Consider the following 22863-nt stretch of genomic DNA (forward strand, 5'->3'; position numbering starts at 1 on the left):
TCTGAGCATCAGGTGAGTATAACATTTTTTATTTTAGTCCCTTAGGCACAAACAAGCAGTTGACCCTTGCGGTATGGAAGTAGCTTCACTGCAAGGGTTAATAAAAAAAGCTTCCCGGAGTTCTTTATAAATATAAGTACATGCCAGGGTTAGAAGTGTTACTGCATACCACCACACATTGTACGGGTTGCCTGTGCAAAGTTTATTCCGGGGCTGACATATCTATGAATGCATTGACAGCTTTTCTTTACTTCTCTGTATGTTGCACTCACAGAATCTGAATAAAGACTGAAAGCTGAACCCCGGAGCCCAGAACTAAAAAATATATCCATTAAAAGACACAGAGGAATTCAATCCGCTTCGTGTGCACCAAAGATCTTTGCAAACCTAAATATTACCTTATTAAAAGTAGCAGTGACATCATCACAGTGCTGTACATAGCCTGTGCAGAGAGCAGAGCTGTGGGAGGGGACAGGTATGCCCCTCCCACTACAGGCTGCCTGCAGACAACTACAGGAGGGGGGCGGAGACAAGACCAGTCACCTTGCAGAAGGAGAGAGCAATGGTGACTGGTCTTTGTTTCAGGAGGAGGCGGAGACAAGACCAATCACCCTGCACTAGGAGAGAGAGCAGCAGTGAGTGGTCTTTATTACAGGAGGGGGCACAGACAAGACCACTCACCTTGGAAAAGGAGAGCAATGGTGACTGGTCTTTATTTCAGGAGGGGGCGGAGACAAGACCAGTCACCCTGCACTAGGAGAGAGAGCAGCAGTGAGTGGTCTTTATTACAGGAGGGGGCACAGACAAGACCACTCACCTTGGAAAAGGAGAGCAATGGTGACTGGTCTTTATTTCAGGAGGGGGCGGAGACAAGACCAGTCACCCTGCACTAGGAGAGAGAGCAGCAGTGGCCGGTCTTTATTACAGGAGGGGGCGGAGACAAGACCAGTCACCCTGCACAAAGAGAGAGAGCAGCAGTGGTCGGTCTTTATTACAGGAAGCTCCAAGTCTCACACTGGATAACAGATCTGGAAGAAACAGACAAAGCCTATCGCGATTCATGGAAGAATACACCAGACTGACGAATGAGGACAATATTTGCTTACAGCGGAGTTCAGCTCTAAGACTCGCAGATCTGTCTGAAGCCCAGAGTTAGAGGGAGATTGCTACCATCACATATCACGTATGTGTTCAGAATACATACACAAGAGGCTGTAGAGCTCCTGTTAATATCCTGTATTGTGAGAAGCTAGAAATGGACTAGCTGCGCTGAGGCTGGTCAGCAAATCCTTGCTGTCGGACTTGCTGCTCTGGCCTTCTGATTGTACAAATACAAGCAGCACATATCCTATCCAGTCACAGAGGTTGTACTGCATAGAAGCCATGATGAAAAGGTGGGTGCCTGAACCCCTTGAAACACATTGGCTGTTTTATTCCATTTAGACGTCTTTCTGGACTCTAGGACCATTGCTGTGGCTCTCGCTGCATTTCTGATCACATGTCTAACAGACTGGTACGCTGGGGCTGACAGTGGGGCATTCTTGATGCCGAGCAGAAACCATGTGGAGGGGAAAGCTGCAGACTCGCTACACCAGACAATCCACACAAGTAACATCTTCACGCAGTTCACAAAGCTAAATGTCCGACACCGGCACTCTGCAAAGGACATTTGTTTCTAAACGGTCTCCCATTTATTTATCCACACTGGACCTTAAAACAGCACAAGACAAAAGACTCTACCCTGCAGAGCTAACACTCCGCGGATCCTTCACCAGTGCTTCCAGCTATTGTCCGAAAAACAAAAAACATGCGACATGAATGCAGTCTTATCAGCCAGCGGTGACAAGGAAATGAATACCGGGACCTACCCTTTCCTACAATGTTAAATACGGCCCGCTTATCAGTCTGGGGTGATACGGGTAAGGTACAGCTCCTGGAAAGTGCTGCTCCAGTGACCTTACGGCCTCCCGCCTGTAACAGTCCACTACATACACATAAGAGAGAAGGGAAAATTGGGACATCACAGTCACTAGTGCTTTTAATCATTTACATGCCGACCCAAATGGCAACAACAAGGCATCCTGTCCCCGTTACACCGCCGTATCACATGCGTCACCCGTGCATTATACATGACCGCCTAGAAGCACCTTTGCTTCCTGCAATGTTAGCACACAGTCCTCCACCTTCCCAACAAAGAGGACATGGTAAGACGGGGCAGCAACAAAGACTGAGAAGTCATAATTGAACTTTGGGTTTAAATCAGCTAAATGCATTAGGCCCCGTTCACATGGAGCGATTTATCGCGCGGTAATTCCCGCGATATCGCGACAATTTACCGCACGATATCGCTCTCCAAAGCTTCTCAATGGGGCAAAGGGTCCTGATGTCGCGGGTCGCTACAGCAGGACCCTTTTTGGAGCGGATTTAGCCGCGATTCAAGCTTGCTCAATGCAAGCATTTGCGCGATATCGCGCGACAAATCGTGCGATATCGCGCAAAATGCAAATCGCGCGACAAACGCGCGATTTGCGAACCGCTCAATGTGAACGGGGCCTTACAGGTGAAGCAAAACAAAATCTTAAAGCAGTCACAGCGAGTAGAGAAGCCTGTCCCCTGCCAGCGTGCTGCAGAGAAAGACCTTTGCTCTCAGTGAGGAACCCGTGGTCTCTCTGCAGCGATCCAATGCACCTCCCCTGCTGAGCCAGAGCTCTCCAGTCAACAAAGTGTATGCCCTTTGCTGATTGCAGAAGTCCGGCATGTCCTGTGCAGAGGCAGACGCACTGCAAAGAGATAACTACTTCCAGACAGAAAGCAAGTGTCCTTCTCTGCAGCATGCTGGATGGGGACGGGCTTTTCTACTTGGCTGTAAAACTTTGCAGACCTTTTGTTCTTATGATGAACCTATTTAGCAGATTTAAACTGAAAATTTAGATGGGCTTTAATATTTTGCTTCCATAAAACGTACACAACCAACCGCTGACATCAGAAACGCAATGTGACCGCAGAAAAACGCGTTAGTTCCTTTCCAGCTTCCTAGATCCAATGAATACAGCTTTAAAAGTTTTGCCAGCTTCGTGAAGAATGCCATGAAAACCTGATGCTCATATCTTACCAACGCCACATAAATCTAAAAAAATCCCCAACATTCCTGAGTTTAGACAGGATAAGCTGCAGAGAGACGCCCCATGCAGTTAGTGTGGCCATATTGGAGAGAGGAGGGGTTCATGTTAAGTCACCCAGAGGCAGAACACCAGCATGCAACCTTATTGCTATGTTCAATTACCCATAAACAACGTGGGGAAAATGACCGTTTCCTGCCTAGTGGGGGGGAAAAGAGAGACAACGTTATTTCCGGCCCACCTGGACGCGGTTTTCTGAGGTGCGCAAGTCCAGCCGAGCCTCACTTACCTGAGAACACGGGGTAGGGCTGAAAAGAAAAAAAGCTTATCCAATAGAACACATATACAAGCGTCTTTTGATGAAACCGCAGTATTTCTTCACAGTACGGAACTAAACCCAAAAAAGAAAATGCCGCAAAAATGGGGGGGCAGCTAGCACAGGAAAATGTTTGGTACATGGCGGTGCAATTCTGTGTGCTGTTATCAAATCCACAGCTGAAATATGGTCCGCTGTGGCCAAGATATCTCATCGTTTCCTTATCCCCACCCAGTCCATTCAGGGCTAAATATAGTGGTACTGCTTACAGGGAGAGAAGACATCACCCCCACAAGTGTGACAGTGTTCATGCCCAGCGACTGGCTTCTAGGCACAAACACTGCATTATAGGAAGAGGTCACATGCGCCCCAATACCAAGAAACAACAAGAGGGAGCAGCAGCAGAGTGCTGCAAAGGGAAGTTTAACTGGGTTAGGAGTGGACTTTAGAGACACCCTGCACTCTGAAAAGTGCAACAGATGGAGCAGGGACACTCCATGATGGAAGGGAATACCTACACCTTTAAGGAGCTTGCCCCTGGAGTCCCCATAAAACAAAAAGCCAGAAGGGACTCAACCCACCAGGTACCACCTAAGAATTTCTGTGTGGATGAACCCTTTAACAGCCAGTCAAAGCATGGTCACTCCACTACTTACAGCCTGCACTTCTGCAGGTTCCTATGCCACCTTGCACCCAAAATGTTTAGAGAAGTATTCTGTGTGTGGTGAAGAACACCTCAAGTCAAGTGTTGCATATGATCAGTTGTCTTTCAGTTTTTACTGGTAATCATAAATACAGCCAATTCATTTCAGGGGATTGGAACGGACCCTGGTGATGTTTAAAGGAGAACTATGAGGTGAGTGATTTTCACTCACCTCATAGTTCTAGCCGACCTGTGACAATGAGACTGTCACAGGTCGGCTCAGTAGATTGGGAGGTGAGCGAACACATACCGGCGTTCGCTCACCTCTCGATCCTGTCGCAGCCCTCTGCCGTGACAGGGGAGGGGCTGGATTCCCCCCTCCGATCCGCCAGCGCTGACTGGCAGATCGGACGGGGGAGGGTACAGCTGGCTCTGCCACTAGATAGGCAGAGCCAGCGGTCACTCACGCAGCTGGGCGGATCTGGACATCGATGTCGGGATCCGCTCCGGCGTCTCAGTATACCGCGAGATGTAGCTCGCGATATACTGAGCTTAGGGTAACCGTAGGACGCTAGTTTGTGCCCTCTCGTTACACTAAGGAGAACTATGGGGAAAAGCCCTGACCCCATAGTTCTCCTTTAAGAGGTGTGCTCCGAGGTCGCTGGACGTAGTGTGCAGGTCTTTGGGTTGGTCTGTGTGCATTGTTAGTCAATAAGCAACCCAAAGACCCAGATACTGTTTCCAGTGGCATCACAGCACACATCTTAAACATCACAGTGAATCCTAAAAAAGGGGGAACGCCAATTCCTCTAAAGGCAATGGCTATATTACTTTAGAATTACCAATAAAACCTGGAAGAGAACCACTGATATGCAACACCTTCCACATCTTCACCATAAACACACAGAAACAGTTTGAGGAATCATCATACTGACTGGCTCCTCCAGAAGGTGTGCATCTCAGGACCAAAAAGCGGTCCCAATATACTACCACCAAAGAGCCCAAAACTGGAGTTTGGGCACCAAACTCAGCTGAGGCTAAAACCCATCCGGTGGTACCACACACATCAAAGCTCTTTCACAGAAGTATGGTAGAGCGTACAGAAAAACCTCTGAGAAAGCACGCCTTTTGGTTCAAGGACAACGACGAGACACGAGTTATGCTCAGCCATGGCCCAGCAATTTTAGGTTTAGTTCCTCTTGAAATACTGTTGACAGATGCTCGTCACAAGCAGGCGATACCGAATCCAGAAGCAAAACACTTATTTCACAATAACAATTCTGAAGTTAACGCTATGTAAAAGCAGAAAGAAACCGACAGACAAGCTACTATGTAAAACACCAGAAGATGTGGACATCCTACAGTTTGCACTCACCCCTTATCGTAGAAGGTTGTGTGCCCGGAGTGGGAGTACTTTGTTCCACTGTTTACTATGCTGCTCGTGCTGCTGCTACTGCTGTTTAGGCTCCCTGGGACGTAGGACTTGCGGGAGGCCTGGTCCTTGGCAAAGTTCCTGCATGCAGCAAGCTTAGATTCTAAGGCCTGCAGATAAAAGGAGAAATCGGCAAGTTACTGACTAGGATACAAGCAAAATACAAGATCCACATTTTCACAGCTCTTAGTTTTTTTTTTTCCACAGCTGGAGATTAACCTTCTCTTTCCGGCTGCAAAAAAAGCCATTCTGCCCTTCTGGTAGCTTCTCAGAGGTGAATAAGTTCAGCTTAAAGCCAAACTCTGGGGAGTGTGGGGGCTCCCCCATACTGTGAAGGTTATATGGTTGCTTTTGACTAGGGACCCAAATAAAAGCATATTAACCCACCTTATCCCTTAACCCCTCCCACAGACTATTTTTCACACGTGACCGGTCCTCCGAAGCCTCGTCTCTCTGGAGCTCCGTCCGGCGGCTTCATCTCTGATGTCATCACATACAATCCAGGACTGTTTGTCTTGCATTGTAAGTCAGAATGCCCGCCCACCCACAACTCAAGAGCGTTAGAGGGCAGAGGAGAGTGCCAGCTACCGGGGGGGGGTAAAGTAAAAGTGAAAAGCAATGCTACCATAGACAAATAACCATTGCAGTTCAGGGGGAGCCCCATTGCAAAAGTGGATTGTTCCTTTCCCCAGAGTTCAGCTTTAACATTTTTGCTCACACTGGAGATCCACAGTTGCCTTAATTGATTTAAGTGCTCTTTTTGCACACTTTCCATGTGCAGGACTCTCTTTTAAAATGGCCTAATAAGATCTCAGTGGGGTGTTTTTTGTTTCTAACAAGCATTGAAAAACTGAACAGATTTACAACAAATACCTAAAGTGATTCATTTTTCATTCTGCTAACGAACTGTCCTGACTGTGTATGTTTATATCCTACTTCATTTAAGTTTGCAAAAACTATATTTACTGTGCTTTACCACAACCTATCATCCGATATAGTTTTACATCACATCATAAAAAAGTGGTAATTGAGCTACATTCCAAGGCTGAAATGTCATCAGTCTGCAGCAAGAGGAAGCATTGCCTGAAGGTGCCCATACACTGCTCGATTCTCGTACGAGAATCGGGCGAAATCCTGCGATCGTACGAGAATCGAGCAGTGTGAACGAAGACGTGCGACCGTTTCTACTGTACGGTCGCACGTCTTTTGTTGAACCAACATGCTCGAAAACCCGCCGAGAATCGTACGATTTGCGGCGTGTTTCTAGCCTCCTCGTCCGATAGCTGCGGAATGGGCCGCTGTGCGCACGCGCACACTGCCCGTTCTGCATTGCGGTCATCGGAAGCCCGCCCCTCAGCGGGACGGGCTTTCGATGATCGCAAGTACGATCTGCCCGTCCAAGGTGGGCAGATCGTACGAGCTTTCAATAAGCATACGACCATCGCAAGACAAAAGTCTTGCGATGGTCGTAAGGTGTATGGGCACCTTTAGTCTCCTTTCCTCCAGTGATCAGATAACACCGCTGTAACTTTATTGCAAGTCACATGGTGAGATGTTGCAGCAGGGGCTGATCTGATTCAGACATATGTAAACACCTCCAAGAACTGCACAGGCACCAAGATTTACATGAGGCACATGTACTAGTTGCTACTTCAGGTTGATTCACTTGGATCCGCTGACAAGGTGCACACACCAGCTCTCAACCAGGCACGAAATACACCAACTACAAGGAAACACGGCACTCCTGTATCTCTGAAGATCGGTGTGCAGTCTTTCATTCATCAATCAGCATAAGACATACGGTATGTCCAAGACAAAATCGAATGCATTTCGCGCATACTTGCGTTTAATCAGATCATGAAGCGTAAAACATGTTAAGAAATCTTGTCTGAGACATATGCTGTGTGCTGATTGATGAAGTAAAGATTACACGCAGATCTTTAGAAAGATACAGGAAGTGCTGCATTTCCCTAAAGTTATTGTGTAATCCCTGAGCCAGCATCTCAGTCCAGGATGTAGCTGGTGACCCTAGATGATGCCAGAACAAAGATAGCTCTGTCCTTCTGGAGAGAAATACAGATGATGGCATTGTCATGGGGGGGGGGTCACACTGTGATCTCTGTGAGGAATAAGAAACACCTGAAAGGGTTACACCGACATTACTGAGCAAGCTGCCATTTATATAAATGTCTCTAATGATCGATTCACTTTGAGCACAGAAGCGGCTTTTGAGTTTTTGTGTAAACAGCAATAATTGTTTCATCAGTGGAAGGAAGTTTTGAATCGTCCGCAGTAGGGATGCACCGATACCATTTTATTCCCCAGACACAGTACGGATACTTTTCCTAAAGTACTCGCCGATACCAATTACAGATACCATTTTCTTTTTAGGGTCATGTGACAGTTTTTCTAAAACATAGACGAATGATTTTAGGACAGTGGTGGAGCAACAGGGCCCTGTCACAGCTGCAAACGCTGCAACCCTGGTAGTTCTGCCACCGACTCTAAGCAGTAGAGGGACTAGAAATCCCAGCAATACATTATACAGCAATGCAGAACATCACCAGCTATAGAGGACTACAAATACCAGCAAAATATTATACAGCAATGCAGAACATCACCAGCTGTAGAGGACTACAAATCCCAGGAAAATATTATACAGCAATGCAGAACATCACTAGCTATAGAGGACTAGAAATCCCAGCAATACATTATACAGCAATGCAGATCATCACCAGCTATAGAGGACTACAAATCCCAGCAATGCATTATACAGCAATGCAGATCACCAGCTATAGAGGACTACAAATCCCAGCAAAATATTATACAGCAATGCAGAACATCACCAGCTATAGAGGACTACAAATCCCAGCAATGCATAATACAGCAATGCAGAACATCTCCAGCTATAGAGGACTACAAATCCCAGCAAAATATCATACAGCAATGCAGAACATCACCAGCTATAGAGGACTACAAATCCCAGCAATTGTAGTGCCATGCAGAATAATATGAAGCTACGCACTCTGTGTTGCTACGGGGTGGTAGCCTGATGTCTCCAGGGTCTCAAGAAGGCTGCGTGTAGTCCCCCCAGGGGTACGGAGGGTCTGGCAGGTGGATGCGTGCAGCGGAAGCGCTGTAAACAGCCCCGCAGGAAGGAGGAAGAGATATGAGGCTGGCGCTGTAAACAGGCACCGCGGTTCACTAGAAGGCTGTCGAGGTCCCCAGCAAGTGCAGGGGACCACAGGTAGCCGCTTCAGTTTAAAAATTTAAAGCGCCGGTATCAGTGCATCCCTTGTCAGCAGTATAGCTGAGGCAGGTCCTGGGCATCACAGATCAATACTTACACCAACTTTTCTTAAGAGATCCCCCACAATGTTAAGTGCAGATATCCTGGCGGACGGAGTCAGGGGGGTGGTACCAAAACCGTTAGGTATACCTAAGAGAAGAACACAAATGTCAATTTTACATAAAATGCCACAAAACACTTTCAACTTCTAACACTTCTAAAGAGGAAATGATAATGACAAAAAAATAGTCTCCGGGGCTTCCTGCTTCACAATGATTTTCAGCTTTGTCCTGACCCTACTCCGAAAAGGACACGCATTATCTTTACTTTGGAATGAATTTAAAGAATTGGCTGCTGGAGGTACTTAGACCCCTGCAACCTAGAGCAGCATGCGACCCTTTGGCACCTATTGGTCAACCGTCAGGGCCCTGATGATAGTAATATGTTATTATTTTTATATTATTATTATACAGGATTGATATAGTGCCAACAGTTTGCACTGCACTGTGCAAAAAAAAAAAAAAAAAGAAGGAAGAAGACGACGACAGTACAATACAATGCAAGACAAGAAGGTTAGGAGGGTCCTGCTCGTGTTTTGGTGCTTCCTCAAGCACGCAAAAGGAAAAATATTCTTTAGGCCGGCTTCTAGTATTTCAATGGTTTGGTTTATTTCTTTCACAATATCTCATTTCTGTGCCGTCCACCCCTTTTCTCTTTTTATATTTCTTCACTCTGATCTTTCATAATGCAGAGAGATATCAAATGTGGCACAAGAAACTAAGTGGATTGCCGGGGGTCACAAATGTGGAAGCAATGATTTGTAAAGGGGCTGTGACAGCAGTATCACGTACTGTATCTTCAGCCTTTGACAGCTTAAAGTGACATTAAACCCTCAGATTTTTTAACATAAAGCAATACTGTAATGTGCGCCGTACTGTAATCCATGGTTGTTTCCCTTCTCTTTGCTGCTCTTCCTTTTAAATCTGTATCTGTTCTCATGCTGGGCAGAACTTCTGTTTTGCAGCAGACTGCCTTGTCTCTGTAATGGATACATGGTGTCTGTGTATAGGTTTGTAACCTGAGCCAGCACTACAGGAAGAGGCCCTGAGCTGAAAAGGGAAGTTCTCCCCCAGCATGAGAAGACATGAGGATTTAAAAAGCAAGAGCAGCAAAGAGAAGGGAAACTACCATGGATTACAGTAAGGCGCACATTACAGTATTGTTTTATGTTAAAAATTCTGAGGGTTTAATGTCACTTTAAGTACTAAACACCATGTGTGGCCCCCTTGGTGGTGTCTAGTGCCGCTCTTGAGGCCCCTCACATCAAGTAAGTTGACGCTGACCTAAAATTTAGCCAATATTCCGGCTGACCATACCAACACAAACACGAGGAGACATGATGCATCATTTGCAAAAGGGAGAACATGTGTCCTACAAATGGGACCATTTATGTTAAGTGAACCTGAACTGACAGGAAAAGCCATAAAAAGTGCAAATTTTAAACTGTATGAAAAAAAATGTTTTTAGGTTTTGGATAAAGTAAGGAATAGTTAAATTTGCTGTTGGGCGGTTTTTGGGGGCTTTTCGACCGCTATCAGGGAGATTTCCCTTTACTTCCTGTTCTAGAGACACGGCACAAAGTGAAATAAAATCTTTCCAAAGTGACATTAATTTACATCTTGGATGTCACTGGAACTGGTGTAACTTTTGAACTACTTTTACTTCTTGTTCCTGACTGCTCTAATATTTTGGATTTCCCCTAACGTTCTGTATTGGAGATGACAGTAAAGAAGGTGAATCTGCCCAGTGGGGACACACCTCAGGGTACATACAATTGAGGTGCTAGATCTTCCATTGTTAACAGACAGTATTACGAATGACCGTTATAATCGAGCCGACCTGCTTCAGTGATGTGTACCAGAGCACCCCAGACAAAAGGGAGGTCCTGAGAGCAGTCCAAACATTTAAAAAGCAGTAAAGGGCACTACACCCATGGTTGCAGGGTCCAGAATGTTTCATTTAATAAAGATGAAATAGAGCCAATGCATTTGGGTATCCGACATGTCCGTCTTCATAACGGCTTGTATATCATGTGACCTCTAAAATGACTGGACTTATTGAGAATACTGGTGGGACACTGATAATACTAATACAAGTAAAATCCAATACTACCACCAGATTTTACAGTATGTCTGAACCCCCGAAATGCACTAGATATCTTTTGCCATTAATTAACATTCTGGACTCTGACTATTGGTGCGGATCCCTAACTGCTTGTAACAGATTTGACAATAAACACTCAACAGTTGTTATAAGACTTCCCTACCCTATCCAGAACAAAGAAAACAGTGTTGGCTTTACATACATTTTAATGAACAGCTTAACAAAAGAAGAAGCCATGACTAACATTTGATTTTTCAGTATTCCCAAAGCCCCCAGGTCCCCGGCACAACTTAACTCTCCCCAACCCTCCGCCCCTGTCTCCTGCCCCTACTGTCCCTGGCTTTCCCCTTTGGTTTTCAGCTAATTTAATCATGGAGCTTCAGCGTCACTTGGGGGCATTACCTAGGGAAGTCTGAATGCAAATGCAGCCTGCCTAGGAACACCCACTCCTCCAGACTGACAACCACTAAAAGCATTTTGTTAGGGATGCACCGATACCTGTATTTCGGTATCGAGTACCGATTTTTTTTTCCAGTACCCGCCGATACCGAAAGTCCCATTCAGGAAGCTGGGCAGCGCGCCATTACACGCTGCCCAGCTTCCTGATTGGCCGGGAAGCAGGCTCCATGCTCTCTCGTCACTTGTGACGAGAGAGCATGGAGCCGACTTTCTAGCCAATCAATCAGGAAGCCGGGCGCCGTGTAATGACTAGCCGCCCAGCTTCCCGATTGGCCAGGAAGCCGGCTCCATGCACCCTCCTCATGAGGTGATGAGGGAACATGAAGCTGGCTTCCCGGGCAATCAGAAAGCCGGGTGTCGCGTCATTACACGGCGCCTGGCTTCCTGATTGGCCAGCTTCTCGACCAATCAGGAACCCGGGCAGTGCTTCCTGATTGGCCGGGAAGCCGGCTCCATGCTCTCTCGTCACAAGTATATATTAAAAATAAAACTATTTAAACAATTAGGTTCTATTAGAAAGCTAATGAGGTCGATTAAGGCAAAAAATAATAAGTCCAGCTTTGAGCTCTTGTTGTGTGGCCTTGTGACGGTGGACTGACCTTTCGGAGAGCTAAAGCTGTTGTCTGGGATTTTGCCCACGGGTGTGGCGGGTAAAGACAAGGACGCCTGGACGGCCGAGTCGGTCTTCTCGCAATCCAAAGTCGGAGAACTCGGTGCGGATTTTCTCACGTCCGTCTGTCTTTCCCGTACAGCTAATTCCTGCCTTAAATCTGAAAACACACAAATTTTATTAACAATGATCCTCAACTTGCCCCCTTGTGTAATTACATGGAAGGCTTTCTCTGAAGAGCCATAGATGATGAAAGAGCCATCTGGTATAAAACTTTCCTGAATACACAAATAATCCTCTTGTCTGGACTCCGGCCAGTGTGAACGGAGCCTCTGCCAGTGAATGTAACAGCCCTGTCATAGACCGGCGGCCCAGACAAAATGACAACAGATCTTCAGTCATGGGGGTGAACAATGGCAGTTTGTTACTGTGCTTCCTATTCACATGTAGAAATCTTATTATAGGAATATCAACTTTATAGATCATTTGCTTTTTGCTGCTTAAATAACATGTCTAATTACAGCTCTATAATATGATTTTTGTACTCACTATAAAATCCTTTTCTTGCGAGTCTATTCAGACACAGTAATTAATCTGCTGTCGGGTTATACTGCTGCCTACAGGAGGATTGGACACTGGCAAACAAAATAATTCTGTAGGCCAGGAGATAGCATGTTTACCATGTCCACAATCATGAATGAACAGGAAGTGTAAGAGATCACTTCCCATTCATTCATTATTGGGGACATAGTAATCATACTCTGCCCTCAATTATTTACAAAACACTCAGCGATCACTGACTGCTTGTACCCGCTCTTGATCCTGACACGCTGTAACAGGAGGCTGAGCGAGTGATGTGGGGGAGAGCTCGATCTCTGACAGGTGACTCCTCCCCCGCACAGCCTCCTGTGACAGCTGTCTCTGCCCCCACACCACCTCTCTCATGATCTGTCACAGGAGGCCGTGCGTTGCGGGAGGAGAGAAAGCAGGGATGCACCGCTATTTCGACCGAAAGATGGCACTTTCGGCATTTTGCCAAAAGTGCCATTCTCGGCCCATATGTTTCGGCGGCCGAAATTTCGGAGCATCCCTAATTATTATGCATGATTTAAAGGATTATTTTGTGGTGGCTGCAGGATATGATGTGTAATGAATACGTTCAAATGGGCTTGAACACTGATGACTGGGACCTTCTCCTTTAACAAACGGCTCTTTCTAAAATGAATTGCGTCAGAATCTTTTTTTAGTCCTGTTGTTTGGGTGTTATTTTTCCTTTAAAGAGATTCCGAGCGTATTTTTAGAAGCAAGTGAACAAGTTAATCTCAGGTGACACCTTTCGGTGTGTACAGGAAAAAGGAACATGTGCAAGAAGCTATTATGTCTAAGATGAGAGAATAAATAGAGTGACACACAAAATACAAATCCTACCTCGCGCCTCGTCCTTTAATCTTTGTACCGACACCAACAAAGACTCTTTTTCATCAAGCTCGCTCTCCAAGAAAGCGTTTCTTTCGATGGCCTGGTTCAGCCTTTGCTCGAAGTCTTCCAGAGACACGATCGTCGCCCTGTGGACAGGAGATCAAACAGCTCACTTAACACCTCACAAAAAGACATTTTCTATACAAAGAATGAGCCATACATCGCGAGTGACGCCTTTCCTCTGCCTGTCATCAAACTTTAGACTTTGCTGACGTCTTTACTGTAAGAGCCACCCTCGCTTTCTAATAATACAACGTGCAGTTGATAGAACGTCTGCAGTGAGGCAAACACCAATGTCACAGCATCAGGCAAAGACATGCTCCGGCCTGTTAGTTTGATATAAAATACCACCGAAAGAAGCAATTTCCTTTTTCTGTGGAGTGAGGCGGGGTTTAATTACCCGACGGGTTCCTGCTTCTATCTTGAACACCTGTGGAGGAGATTTTTGGTCCTGGGGCAAATATTTGGGTGTGGAGAGTTTGACGTCATGAGTTTTGGAGTACAACATTTTCCGACGTAGATTGGTGTTACAGGACACTATTCTTTTGTGATACTTACAGGAGGGGTTCCTGCTTCGTCCTGTGCTGGAGGTCTTCTTTAGGGCAAAACACGGTCATTCTGCCCATTTCCTATGAGCCCAGCTTCTTGTCCTGGGGGGGTGCTTCCTCACAATAGGCTGGGTTCACAGGACTGGGCACGCTCACACATCCTTAAATGAGCTCTGCTCAGTGTTACTTACTGGAGGGGTTCCTGCTCAGTCCTGTGCTGAAGGTCTTTAGTGCAGAACAACACCGTCATTCTGCCCATTTCCTATGAGCCCAGCTTCTTGTCCAGGCTGGTGTCACAGGACTCCAGGACTGGGCATGTTCACACATCCTTACATGAGCTCTGCTCAGTCCTAGAAAAATACCTGTCCCTATGCTGAGGAAGAGGAAGGGATGTCACATCACTGGACTGAGTCGAATAATGCATGAAAAAGGTAGTTTAAAAAGGTAAGGGAGGTCCGAAGTGCTCAGAGTTCCACTTTAACTTCGTTGTTGTTTTCTAACCAAATCCGGTTATAATGTACTTCAACGTCACAACATTTTCTGTCACTTTTATACATTACAAGACAAAAACAAACAAAAAAACGAATTTAGTAGTAAATAAAAGGTAATTTTCTGATGTTTGTAAACAGGGTTATGGAGCTTATGGGCCACCAAGTTCTGGGTTGGAGTGAAAACCAAGAAATGTCTGACAAAAACACAAAGCTGGTGCAGACTGAGTCGCTTCTTTCTCCCCACATGGCGTTTTCTGAAGAACAGGTGCAATGCTCAGCTCCTGGGGAAAGCCTTGCAATACCAAATTCAGAGGGGGACTGCGAGGACAACTGGATGGCGTGCCACAGAATGATAAATCAAGGTCAGTCACCTGACCTCACGCAAGACATTTGTCCTTTACCCACAACAAACCTCTGCACAGCTCACCGTTTGGCTCTTTCCAGGTCATCGTTTGCCTGTTCCAACTCCCTGACATACTTGTGGAGCTGGTCCTTGATATTTCGAGCACGGCTCAGCTCATCCTCCAGGAGGGACACCTGCTTGTAGCTCTGCGAGTACTGATGTTCAAGCTTCTCCTAAAATTGGAAATCATCAAAAGTCTCACAGCTGAACCCTACGCAAACCGCTAAGTACATAGAATACATTGAAATACATATACTTTAGTGGTTTTACTAGCCAAATGATTTGGATTTCCATCCATCCAGCCCTGAAATTTACACGGCTCAGGAGACCTAATTTATTTACTGCAGTTATGCAACACAGTTAGCTCAGCACCACATAAGCTCTACCTGTGAGTGGGCCATGAAAGCAGCAGCTCTCTCACCCCATTAGAAGTGAATGTGGAATATGTGATTGGCTCCTATAGATTTGCCCAGACTAGGCACACTAAGAGATTTACATATTCTGAACAAGCAGTAAAAGCACTGTATACCAATTCACCTCTGTAGCTACAGGCATTGTGAAGAAACTCATCTTCAAACAGACGTACTGAAATCTTAGCTCGTTTCCCATTACTTTCTATTGCAGCAGAATCTTGGCAACCTACAAACCAACTGAAACCGGACTTTAGACTTTGTTGTGATCTTCGAGGATGAATTGCTTCACAATACATGTTGCTGGAGAGTTCAGGGATGGCTTGTTTTAAAGCTGAAGTCTAAAGGTGACCAGACACCTTGCGATAATCGTACGATAAAATCGCTGGAAATCCTGCGATCGTACGATTATCGCAAGGTGTGTGGAAGGCGTGCAACCGTTTTTACTGTGCTGTCGCACGACTTTTATCTTAGGAACATGTTCGTAAGATAAAAGCCGGGCCGGTGTGCGCAAGCGCACACTGCCCATTCAGCGGGGCGGGCTTGCGATTATCGCAAGTACGATCTGCCTGTCCAAGATGGGCAGATCGTACGTTTTTTTAAATTACTTTACAACCATCACAAGACAAAAGTCTTGCGATGGTTGTAAGGTCTGTGGCCAGCTTTAAACTATCTTCCACCTTTCTCTCCCACCCAATCAACATGTAATCATCAAATCATTTTGCGTTCAAGAAACGCCTCTTTATGCCCAGTGATGTCTTCAGTGGATCTGTCTTCTAGTCAGACCGCTCCATTTGTCATCTAAACCAGGCAAGCATACACCTTTAGGTCTGCTAAAGCTACAAATGATATCTATGAACAGACGATATCAGATAAAACAGGCGCCTTACCTTTAAACTTTCCACCTCGTACTTCAGCCTTTGGTTGTCCGATAGCAAATCGCGGTTCCTTTGCTCCGCCTGTACAAGCTGAGTCTCCAGCTCTGCTTCCAATTCCCTGCTCCCTTCCTGAAACTCCACTAACTCGTCCCGCGCTTCCTGAAAACTAAAAGAAGAAACGGAAAAGGTTACTTAATGAACCGTGGACCTTTAAGCCCCGTTCACATTGAGCGATTTATTGCGCGGTAATTCCCGCTATATCGCGGCAAATTACAGTGCGATATCGGTCTTCAATGCATTGCAAAGGGTCCTGCTGTCGCGGGTCGTGTGTCGCTACAGCAGGACCCTTTTTGGAGCGGATTTAGCCGCGATTCAAGCTTGCTCAATGCAAGCTTGAACGCGATATCGCGCGGCAAATCTCGCGATATCGAGCAATATGCAAATCGCGCGACAAACGCCCGATTTGCATATCGCGGAGTGTGAATGGGGCCTTAGTGTCTGGCAACAGCCAGGTTCCTTCAGTTCACTACAAAAGCAAAGTGCATAGGAAATACGACTGCTTTCCATTACAGTCCATAGTATAAGTCACCAGCACTCAAGGATGTGTGCAAGAAGTAAAGCACTTTCTTATTAAATTGTCACCTGCGTCATACAGCCAACGTTTCGGAGCTACGCAGGGTGCCTTCTTCTGGGCGACATAGTGACTCACAGAGTAGAATATCCCCGAAAACGTTGGCTGTAGGACGCAGGTGACAATAAAAAGTGCTTTACTTCTTGAACACATCCTTGAGTGCTGGTGACTTCTATTATGGACTGTATCTGACACCACGCCATCCGTGTTGTCACTTCAAGCACCGTCCTTTCATCCAAGGTCTGTACGCTGTATGGAGTGCAGGTGATTTCGTATTATTGGTTTCCATTACAAACACGGCATTGATAAATAGGGTATGCGGTGATTTTGTCATATGCCAAATCCACATGCAGTAGGTACAAGTGGGTCCAAATCACCGCAGGATGCCTTTATTGCAGGAAAGTCAGGAAATCACCAGCACTCAGTAGTAAAGATAAATATGTCCCTTTTATTGGACAGAAAGCGTCACAGACATCCAAATAAACCGACGTTTCGGGGCCGCGCAGGGTCCCTTCCTCAAAGGCAGAAAGATGTGACCAGTATTTAAGTGCAATCTGCTCAATCACAAAGCCATGAAGGCATTCCTGGTCTTGAAATGGAAACAAACCCAATGGAATCCCTATATTTGGACACCACATACATGGCTGTTAGGATCACATAAACACTGCCTCACCTCTGTTTATAAGTCTGTGACAGTTTTTTCCAATACAAAATCTCCTCCTTCGGGCTCAGGAACTCCGGGACGTCTTCATGGTCCATGTTGAGGGAAATCTAGACAAAACAGGATACGTTTAATGAAGAAATCATTCTTTCCTGGGCGAATTCACACATGCATGGCTTGACTGAAGATGGAGGGAGCTGGCTGTTCTACTGGGTCTTGTCCTCTCTTCTTATTGAGAAAGACAGTGCTGTGTCTTTATGCCAGTACAAAATAGACAGTCAAACCCAATTAGGAAGGCCTCCAGCTTTTACAGACTGTGGAGGCTACAAAATTAATTAAAAAAAAGGAGCCTGGAGTGCCAGATTGCCTTTACTGCAAACTGCACCTCCAGCAAATTACTACAAAAGTTACTGCAGAATAAAAAAAAAAGCATCAAAGCCCAACTCCAGCCTCAGTTATCCATTCCCCCCTGAACATGCAGTTATAAAGCAGCTTCGGTCCAATGGTTCCGCCTCATTTTAGATTGAATGACACCCAGCGTTATTACAACTACTTCCTCAACCCCCAGGGAGTAAAGGACAAGCCTCCTATAGTCCTTTGGACTACGTGTGATGTGTCCCCACACTTCGCATAGTCAATGTGGGTGTTTCTGGGCCCACAGGCAGGAGTGAGCTCACTCCCAGTGCAACGCATTCTGAGATACATAGTCCAAGTGCAGCATGCGTCATTACCATGTCACTTGGATGGGCACCACTCTACCCCTCCCAGTCTGGTGCTGCAAGCCAGATTGTAAGAAGCAAGTGACAAGTCATGTGACCACTACTTCAGAGTTGGTTTAAAAGAGGCACTATTTGCCCAAATCACAAGCACAGTGACGGTGTCTCCTAATAGTGACCCCCCCCCTCATCACACAAGGCAAGGTCTAAATCACCACACAGCATTGCCTCCCCAAAACAAGAACCCAAATCCCCCAGGTGACAGTGTCCAGTTGGGGTAATTGGCTGAAAAGGCCCAAATACTGTCACATGGGGTAGGTCATATGCGCCCAGGTACCTGGAAGCCCTGCTCCCTTCTGACAATGGTGTGAGGCCTCCAAGAGAGCATGAAGGTGGTGACAGTGCGAGATGAGCGAGAAGATCTTTATATATGTTTCTAATAATCTAATGAAATTAAGTTGTAAGGGGATACATGTTGCTTTGAAGCCAACCGCATCCATTCCCAGGCCCTTCCACTGCACAAGATGTCACAGGCTGTTCCTGACTGATGCATCCTCAGCAATGCAGAGAACTTGTGTGAACATGTGGCAGCCAGATGACATTACTCCCAGCACAGCCGGGACACAAAATTCAGACCCCCCCCCCCCCATGAGCCAAAACACAATCTGATGCAATCAGACTCACAGCAAACACAAAACACATCTATTAAGTCCTGAGGACATACTACATGAGCACCATCTGCAACCGGCAAGGTCCATAGCGCTATGGAAGGTCTTTAGCAGCAATCGCTCTCTATGACAAATAAGGTTGCAAGAGGGATAATCACAGACCCTGAGGAATGACAGCTGTCAGCAACCGAGACGCCTGCACAGTATTACAGCGAGTCAGTAACACGTTCAAGTTCTTAGAGCAGATCTGAAAGCAATCTGGAGATTTAGTAGCGAAAGCATTTTGTATCAAACAATTTCTTTTTTTACTTACCAACATAAATTTCCAACAAGTTTCCCATCTCAGTGCTGTTGATCTCCCCCCATCCTTCTCCTGTCTATATGCACTCACTCCACATCATTGATATGGACCGGCTTCCCGATGGTGACAATGGTGGACCATGCCTGTGCAATGCGGGTCAACATGGCCTCTTGTAGTCTTTATTAGGGGCACATGTGAAAAGGTGACAAGAAGAGTCAGGCTAGGTTTACACCGCACGACACTCGGGATTTGCGTCCCGGGATCGCGCGGTCCTGTACAATGCAGGCAGCAATTGGCCCCATTGATTTTAATGGGGTGACATCCGCGTGGCAAATCGCAGAAAAAATGTACATGTACTTTTTTTTTTTTGCGATACACAACGTGCGGCTGTTTTATGTTTGGAATCGCGGTGGGAAACAGTGCGATCCGCCCGACGCGACTGGGGTGCCATTAGAACATAATGGCACCCACAGTGGTTCGCACCTTAGCGGCGAGGTGTCGCCTAGGTGTGAACCTAGCCTCCCATTGGCTAGGTTCACACCTAACCTCCCATTGACTGAACAAAGACGTTCATGGCAGGCTCCCGCCGCCTGCAATGGTTTCAACCTTCCACCATAAGGTTACTGCCTTGTACTGTGGTGGCATAGGTTCTGCAGGATGGAACCATAGCACTTGGTGGGGGGTTACAGGCATCTGACACTCCCGGGGCAGTACAGAGGCTGCAGCGCTGTAAAATAAGGAAGGAAGGAGATACAGGATGTAGGAAACTTCAAGTGTGATTTTATCTTTTTTGTAAAGAGACTGACAGTCCCTCTAATATTTCCTTTTATATCTGCCTGAAGTGCAGCTTTCATAACACTAATCCAATGTACAAATTGAGAAGATTGCCTCAGAACAAGCAGCACATGGCAGGTCCTTGCTCTGTCATTCCCAATACATATGGAACATGAAAATTAAAAGGAAAAAAAAAAAACTGGAGGACACAAAACCTCATTTAAATATATTCCTCCATAGTCACAAATCATATAAATCCACTTTGTGTGCACTAAATGCCTTCGCAAACCTGATATTACCTTGAAAACGTTGCAGCGACATCATCAATGTGCTGCACATAGCCCCAACAGGCCCCACCCACTACAGGCTGCCAGCAGAAAACTACAGGAGGGGGGTGGAGAAAAGACCAGTCACCCTGCCCAAGGAGAGAGCAGCAGTGGCCGGTCTTTATTACAGGAAGAGGCGGAGACAAGACCAGTCACCCTGCCCAAGGAGAGAGCGGCAGTGGCCGGTCTTTATTACAGGAAGAGGCGGAGACAAGACCAGTCACCCTGCCCAAGGAGAGAGCGGCAGTGGCCGGTCTTTATTACAGGAAGAGGCGGAGACAAGACCAGTCACCCTGCACAAGGAGAGAGAGCAGCAGCAGTGAGCAGTCTTTATTACAAGAAGGGGCGGAGACAAAACCAGTCACCCTGCAGAAGGACAAAGAGCAGCAGTGAGCGTTCTTTATTACAGGAAGGGGCGGAGACAAGACCAGTCACCCTGCACAAGGAGAGAGAGCAGCAGCAGTGAGCAGTCTTTATTACAAGAAGGGGCGGAGACAAAACCAGTCACCCTGCAGAAGGACAAAGAGCAGCAGTGAGCGGTCTTTATTACAGGAAGCAGATCTGGAAGAAATACACAAAGCTCACCAAGATTTAAAGGAAGAATACACATGACTCTTGTATGAGGACAATATTTACTTTTCCCGCAGCTTTAAAACTCATCCCCACAACAAAAGCTCATTCATTATTTCGCCCAAGACAAAACCCTCACACTTTAAAGCACATGTCATGTTGCCATTTGCAAATAATCCGGCAGATGACTGACTGTCCATATAACAAAGCAGTAAAGATCTGTGCAGCTTATTCCATAAAGCACAGCGATTCCTGAAAACGATGAGCGCCGGCAGGCTGGGCGGGAATCAGGCCTAGGATGACAAATGACTAAACAGCAGACGCTTATCCGAAAGACTCATTTCCTGAAAGGAAAGAGGATTGTTGTTTAGACCAGGACAATCCCCGAGACATATTTCTAGTCCGTCCACTTCCTTTTTTAAAAGATTCTCCGCGCGGTGTGACATCAGCCGCCTGGAATGTGGTGTAAGGGAAGCCGTTCACACGGTGCGGGGTGTTCAATGATGTAACCTGAGAGAGGCAGAAACCCGGCACAAGGACGGCCATTCAGCGCCGGGATCCGATGACTCCTATTTGGAACACTGGACAAATGATACAAAACATTTCTGTGAATGGGGGGAGGGGGGATACAAAGAAAATCAGTGTCTGCAGCTGCTGTGGGACTACAAGTCCCCCAGCGCAACTGGTCAGTCATCTTTGCATAGTGTAGGGAAGAGTAAGAAGCTCAGTCGGGTTTTTATTTTTGAAGCTCTCGAGGGCGGAGGCCGTACTGTAAGGCAGTTAGGATCACAGGCGGCACGAGACACGGGTACATATACGAGAGAACATGCAAGACCACCAACACTAACTGACCATTAGAACAATCTGAAATATTTATTGAACATTTAAAGTGATAAAGCCAAATGTTTTTTTTTAGTTCCCTGCAGAATCAGCTGGTCACCTGACATCTTGGTTTAGGATGGCTCCTTTCCCTTGCAAGGTCCTATGGAGCCACCCTTATGTGTGCTAGTAAGCTGCTTGTGTCTTCACAAACACACAGGCGCAGCAAAGAAAAGCCAATCCCCTCACCCTACTCCTCTCTCCTCCGAGCTAGTAGATGAACATTTGCAGTAGACTGCTCTGACCTTGTACTGGACGGGAAGTTCAGGGAAGAGGAGCTAAGAGAGTTGGAGCTGTTCAGAAACATGATGACTAAGTGTTTGGGCAGAAATAAAGAAATACTTAGCAGCGTAATATTTGTTTGATCTGCATTCATTATTGAAGAAAAAATAAAAGGTTGAGCTTTTAATACTACTACTACTACTACTACTAATAATACTAGGTTGGCACATTTCGATAATCCCCTTCTTCAGGGCTGTTTTTCCAATCGCCATCAACAACTGCACAAGCATGTCATGGGCCTTAAAAGCCCTGACATTCACACACACTAAAAAATGTGTTTTTGGGTGCATCCCCATTGAAGGGATTTTCCCATCACCTGCTGTTCTGATAATGGAGCGCGATCATGCACAATTGAACACGGCGGCTGCCATTGATTTTAATGGGGTTACATCTGCGTGGCAATCGCAACTGGGGTGCCATTCGAAAATAAGGCGGTGTTGTGAGATTCCATATCCGCGCAGTTTCGCGCTCCATTGCCGCACGGTTACAGATCGCTTGGTTCACACCACCACATTGCGATGGGAACAGCACGATGTACTTTTTTTTGCTGCTTCAGTGCGACGGGAAACCACCGGCGCGCTGTGCCCGTAGAACTGAATGAAATGCCACATGTGACATTTCAATAAAGTTCTACAAAATAATTATACATCGAGATCTATAGATATATAGATATAGAGATCTATATTAGATATATAGATCTACCCATGTAGCATCGGCCTGACCTTTGTATTGCTCTGGGACAGAAGAAAAAATAACTTAAAAGTACCAAAGAACAAAATTAGTAAACAAGTGGTATGAAAGAAGGAGCTACAAAG

The 22863-nt window shown here is 46.1% G+C and overlaps 1 protein-coding gene across 3 annotated transcripts in view; it reads right to left on the reverse strand.

Annotated features, from left to right (window-relative positions):
- NDEL1 (nudE neurodevelopment protein 1 like 1) overlaps positions 1-22863 on the reverse strand; it is a 39279-nt gene that overhangs the window by 6547 nt on the left and 9869 nt on the right. Inside the window, exons 2-10 of one of the 3 annotated variants that reach the window (XM_018566982.1) lie at positions 17545-17642; positions 16253-16406; positions 14977-15125; positions 13460-13596; positions 12021-12191; positions 8858-8949; positions 5454-5620; positions 3284-3318; positions 1874-1984 (exon numbers count right to left, since the gene is read on the reverse strand). In XM_018566982.1, coding sequence (XP_018422484.1) covers positions 1875-1984; positions 3284-3318; positions 5454-5620; positions 8858-8949; positions 12021-12191; positions 13460-13596; positions 14977-15125; positions 16253-16406; positions 17545-17642 — 1113 coding nt within the window. In that variant the 3' untranslated portion in view covers position 1874. Of the gene's footprint in view, positions 1-1873; positions 1985-3283; positions 3319-5453; positions 5621-8857; positions 8950-12020; positions 12192-13459; positions 13597-14976; positions 15126-16252; positions 16407-17544; positions 17643-22863 lie in introns of those variants that run through there. The other 2 variants (XM_018566984.1, XM_018566983.1) reach the window with 2 other exon arrangements.

Source organism: Nanorana parkeri, unplaced genomic scaffold (assembly GCF_000935625.1).
Source record: "Nanorana parkeri isolate BGI_ZX_2015 unplaced genomic scaffold, ASM93562v1 scaffold994, whole genome shotgun sequence".
In the NCBI taxonomy this organism is placed as follows: Eukaryota; Metazoa; Chordata; class Amphibia; order Anura; family Dicroglossidae; genus Nanorana; species Nanorana parkeri.